The following is a 6000-nucleotide window of genomic DNA, read 5'->3' on the forward strand; positions in this document are numbered from 1 at the left end:
AAATGAGAAAAGAAAAGAAAATGCCAAAAATAGTTTAACATTTGATAAAAAAAAAAAAATTGTCTTTCAAAAGGTCCAATTTTTTTATTTTTTTTGCATTAACTTTTGAATAAAAAGTCTAGTTTCCCTTTTTAAAAAATTAAAAAATTTGTATATGTATATTTGAACTAAATTACAAGTTTATTATGTCCGTTAAGATTCGGCCGAAATCAAAAGGCCCATTGGGTCGGCATATATGAATTTCAAAACCTCATTCTCACCATGCATATTGGTCTAAAGCCCTATCCTCACAATTGACACTGGTCCAATGATTGTTTATAACAACTTCGACGTAATCTCCTTGTTTAATCAGCCATTACCTCTCCAGCCACCCTCATTTCCATCACCAAAATCTCCTTGTTCATTTTGATCTCTCTTTCGTTACATTGTGAGTGACTTTTTGTCTCCATTTCTTAGATATCATTATTTAACATGTTGTCTGCATGGAAATTAACAAGATCATTCTATAAGGGGGAAAAAAAAAAAAGTTCCTCATAGTGTGTGTCATAACCTAATTTTTGACTTTTTCTATTTTATAAAAAATAATGTGTGAAATGATAAAAATGAGGAATAAATTGAAATTTGGGACAAGACAACATAAATTGGAAGTTAAGGGACTTAATTGAACTTGAAATTATTTAATTAATGAGATCAGGGACCCAATTGTTAAATGTCAGAAATTCAGAGGCCAAGTTGAAAATTGCCACTCCCAGATATGAACGACGCCGTTTCTGAATCAGATGCTCCACCTTCTTCGTCGCCCAGGACAGTTTCAGCAGGAGACCTGTAACTGTAGATCGTGGGACACGATGTAGGGGTTCCTCAATTTTCTTTTCTGAAGCACGCATGGATGAACGTGGCTCACCCCCAAAATGATTACAATGTTCTCTGGCTTTATAAAAGCCAGAGAAAAAGAACAGACAGGAGGCTGAGGAAAAACAGGGGAGGAGAGGACGAACGGGACATACAGAGAGGGAGAGACCAAAGAGAACAGAGAAGATAAACAGAGAGGATAGGCTAGCGAGAAACAGAAACAGGGAACATTGGCCAGTCTTCTCCGCAGCACCTGAACCAGGACGCAGAGAGATAGAGAGAAAACAGGGAAACAAGAATAAAAAAGGAGAGACCAGAGAATACGAACGAAGGAAACAGAGCCGAAGAAAAGACCAACCAGAGAGAAAACAGACGAACACAGGAACAGAGGGAGCATTGTCCGATACACCATCATCTTCGGCTTCGTCCCCAGCTACGCAGGTAAGCTTTCGTTCTCCCTGCCTTTAGAAATGTAATTACCCTGTCACTGTGCAAAGCATGCGTGAATCATTCACGCATGCATGCGCAGTGACCAAGTGAACAGCTGGGTCACTGGTTTGAACCAGTGACCGGGCTGGGTCTAGCTTTTTTTTTAGTTATTTTATTTTATTTTTCTTTTATTTTTAGTCAAACAAGTTATTTTTTTAATATATAAAAAAATCCAAAAATATTCGTGGGTCCCTATGAATTTATTTGTAGGTCGCTTGTATTTTTTAGGTATTTCATTGTATGTTTAATCTATGGATTTTTTACTGTGAAATGTAAATCTAGATTTAAAAAAAAATAAAGAAATTTGTGTGCATAAAAATAAATTTTATTTTTATTTTTATTTACTAACACTAAAGTCAGGAATAAAAATAATGATTTAAATTTATTTTATTTTATAGCTACGTAATATTTACTAAAATCAAAGTTGGAAATATTCGTAGTTGAATATTGATTAGCGCTAGAGAAATATTATAATCATCGATTCAACCAATACAACAGAAGAATCCACAATTTTTTTTTCATGCTTGCTTGTTGGTGATTTGTCTCTTTAGCTGTAATTGCTCAAGTCAAAATTGTTTTGGACATATCTGTCGGTCTAAGATTTATGTTTTGGAAGAAGTTTGAAATATTGAAGTTCCAATAAATGAACAAATGAAACTTCTATTTTACCTTATTATAGTTTTCTTAAACAACTGAGAATGGATTCTTTTATCGACTACAGAAACTAAAGCACATGAAAACATAAATTTGATTTTCAATTCAAGACAACAAATTTATTTAGGTTTTGGAGGGAAAAAAAACAGGCTTATAGGGTAACAAAATTGAAGGAGGTTCCAATTTCATTGCAATATTCTATCCTTTCATCACAAGCCACGGTTAACTATAATTGATTAGTTAAAATTTTCCAGGAAAGATTGTGGCAAGGCAAAAATTGAAACATTTCTTGTTGATAATGGCTTTAAAATGTTATTGTAAATCTAAAGTTCAACATTGCATAGGAATTTTTATGAAAAACAAAGGATGAAAAAACCTAATATGCTTGTTAACATAAAAGAATCAAGCACACAACACATAAAATTACTTTTCTACTTGGTTAATCAGGCCACTAATAGGATTACAACAATTTATAAAAAAAAAAAAAAACAATTGTAAAGAACTCTATAGCTTTTAGTGTCAAATTCAACAATAATTAACATGGATGAATCACATTGTTTCTAGTATACAAAAGAAAAATAAAGCAGTAATAGTGTCAACTATTATAAACAAACAAATAAGAAACCCATTTAATCGCAAAACAACATATAATTAATCACAATAAATAAAATTAATGAAGCAAAACACAAATTAAATTTAGAGTTAATTAAAATAAATTTCAAGATGGAGATAAGGTAGGAACATACGGTTCTCTCTCTCTCGTGTGAGTTTTCCCAGCTAGTGTTTTTCTGCTCCTTTTTTCTGCAAATCAGAACAATGGAGACCTCTCGGCACAATTTATATGTGTAAAGGTGACAAATCTTCATTTCAAAGAAGGGAACAAGGGGGAACATGGCAAATGATATGCTACTTTTCGCTGTCGTTTAGAAGGATATGAGAGAAGAGAACAGAGGGGAACAATGATGAAAAATTTGGGAAATAAGGACAGGATTTTGCCAGATCTGAAAAGTGAAGCCTCTCAGGTTGTTTTGGAAAAAAAATTTCAATGGTTTCGTTGTCTTTTGGCAAGAAACGAGAGAAGGGATCAGAGGAGAACAATGTTTTAAGAAATTTTTTCAATGGTAATCTACATTGTCGGTGAGAGAGAGGAGACGAGAAAAAAGCACTTGCAAATTGATTTTCACAAACTGAGGTCCGTCCTTAGTTTTGTGTGGGACCCTCGTACAATAAAAATATGGTTAATATTTAACCAAACACTTGTAACCCATGTTTTCTTGCAACCACATCCATAACGCCAAACACTCACAATACCTTGAATAACATACATACCAATCTAGGCAAACCATATTAAAACTCATTTATTATTGAAAACAAACAACAATGCAGCTTATTTTAGCTATGATGTATAAGGTGACGTCTATTTTCCCTATTACACAATCAATTATTTACCCAGAAACTCTTAAAACCAGTTAAGGTTTTTAGTTATTATTAAACTTGTGTATAATTTTTTTTTCTTCCTATTTTACCCCTCTTACACGTCACCCCACCTCGAAGTTCACATCAGAAACTACAACAGAAAAGATTGTGCAAACACACTATAACATCACCAATTATTTAGGTACAATTTCCATGTAATACGTCTGAAAACAATGTAATTGTTTTTTTTTTATGATTTTAGAATCTATCGAAATTTGAGCAAAGTCTCTCCTATGCTAGGAGATTCCAAATTATTGACTCAACCTGTTATACTTCAATAAACAATCAATTCAAGTTCCATTCATTATCTAATCTTCTTGAACTCATAACATCACAATCCATCTTGTCGCATCAGTCATATTTTATATTTAACTACTTAAATTAAGATTCATCCACAAAAATAATCGGAATATAACAACATATTTTAACAACAGTTTTAACCAAACACCTTTTAATTACTTTTTATTTAATAATAATTTCAATCGTATTTTAAACTAAAAAGTGATTTTCTTAAACTTACTTTTTTTAAACCGTGCTTGTAAAAGTTACCACAATACCAAACACATACTAAGTGTGTTTACAAACTTTCCAAACGATATCTATAATCAAGTACTACATATTCAGTATAATATTAATCACACGACCCTTGACGTTTACTCATGCAGTCGGATACGAAGGATACATGGCAATGCCACACAGGCCTTCGCTTGCACCAATGCCTCTTTGCATCCTCATATACCCACTTTCACCCCAATCGGTTCCCCAAGAATTCTTCACCAACCAATAATCAGTCCCATCACTGTCAGTACCATATCCAATTGCAGTAACCGCGTGGCTTTGCGCTGTCCCACAATCCCCATTGAAGACACCACTTTTATAAAACTGGAAATCGTGCCCGGCACCGTCAACAATAACAGATACTGGCTGTTGGGCCACAGCTTGCTGAAGAGCGTTTTCATTATTACGTGGCACGTCTTCATACCCGGTTATTTCTGCTGCAATAGATGCTGCCTTCTCGCTACTGCAAGTGCCATCTACTCCTTGGTAGGGGTAATTGTCTTCACTTGCTAGCCCTCCGTTTTGTATAATATATTTGAAAGCATTGTCCATGAAACCACCTCCACAGCCTTTATTTCCACCATCACAGTCCACAAGCTGTTGCTCCGATAATGATATTAAGTTGCCTGTCTTAAGCTTTATAATCCCTTCTATTGCTGCCACTGCGGAAAATGCCCAGCAAGACCCTACCATTCAACATAATAAATCAACGAGCAAGGATCAGAACTCTGTGAAACTTCCCGTATTTAATTATGGCAATTAAAGAATTATATAATAAAACAACTAGTTACCAAACACTGTTTTTTACCCCCACGTCACAGCAATACCAAACAAATTTTGAGGCACCTGTTAGCTATTTTTATTTATTATTTTCTAAAATATACCTCTTTCCAATTATATGTCTTTTACAAAGTAGCTTTGACTAGAAATTTTGGAAGAAAATACAAGAATTAATATTTTGACCACAATTATTTTGTGACAAAATATCAATTTAGGAATTTTTTATTAGTTTAAATTCATACAAAATAGTTTTTAGTTTAGGTGCACAACCAGAATATTTGGGGTACCTAAATGAAGAACAAACAAACCTCAAGGACTCGAGAAAAAAGCAAAAAGCAAAAAACAAAACTGATATACCCAAAAGGCAACATTGCGTTTATTATGATAAATTATTATGTGTACTTACCACATCTGCCTTGGTATTTAACTGGGGTGACTGCACCAGCATCTCTCCAATCCTTTGAAGTTGGCATGTCACTTAGATTTTCATATTTAAATGATGAAGACATCACTTTGGATGATTGTCTCTTGTACCCATGATACATAGCACGAAACTCTTCATTGGTCAAGTCTGCGAATTTGTTCACACCAAGCTTGTATCCGCGGTCAGAACCGTTGTTAAATGCTTCTATGCGTTCAATGTTTTCCTTAAAAATCAAGTATCGTTTCTCCTTCTCTTTCATGTCTCCATAGGCACGTCCATATTGAGCCATCCATTCTTCATGCCTCTTCAACATATATTCCTGCTCATCAAGAGGACGACAAGCTATTTTTGTTGCCCATGCAGCTAAAATAAGGAGAAATGGCAGAAAAATATGAGTATTGCATTTCTTTGCGGCCATGGTACGTGTAAGAGTATATGCGTCTACAGCCTTGTAAGTGAGTGTTTTTCTACTGGCACTGCAAATTCAAAACAGCGCAATGGGGTTTTATAGACACAGTTTTGTAACCATCTTCTTTCTATGTGACTAGCCTTAATTCTACGTTTGGAGCTTAGAAGACGTTTGGAGTAATATGTGACCCAGTTAATTGATTGGTACTGTGGGAAAGGTATCTTGAGCTAGCGTAACAACAAGATCAACGATCGAACCATCACTGTCAATTAATCGATGTGATTTTGGCATTTATGGGGGAAGATTCCATCTCCTTAATTTATTTATTATTATCAGCTCTTTTTGCTCACGAGGATTA

The 6000-nt window shown here is 34.4% G+C and overlaps 1 protein-coding gene across 1 annotated transcript; it reads right to left on the reverse strand.

Annotated features, from left to right (window-relative positions):
* Nucleotides 1-3976: 3976 nt before the first annotated feature.
* LOC118053653 (senescence-specific cysteine protease SAG12) lies at nt 3977-5769 on the reverse strand. Its single transcript, XM_035064962.2, has 2 exons — nt 5216-5769; nt 3977-4715 (listed from the first exon to the last, which is right to left on the reverse strand). Exons 1-2 carry the CDS (start codon nt 5649-5651, stop codon nt 4129-4131), a joined length of 1023 nt encoding a protein of 340 aa, XP_034920853.1. The 5' UTR covers nt 5652-5769; the 3' UTR covers nt 3977-4128.
* Nucleotides 5770-6000: the final 231 nt, after the last annotated feature.

Source organism: Populus alba, chromosome 4, assembly GCF_005239225.2.
Source record: "Populus alba chromosome 4, ASM523922v2, whole genome shotgun sequence".
NCBI lineage: Eukaryota > Viridiplantae > Streptophyta > Magnoliopsida > Malpighiales > Salicaceae > Populus > Populus alba.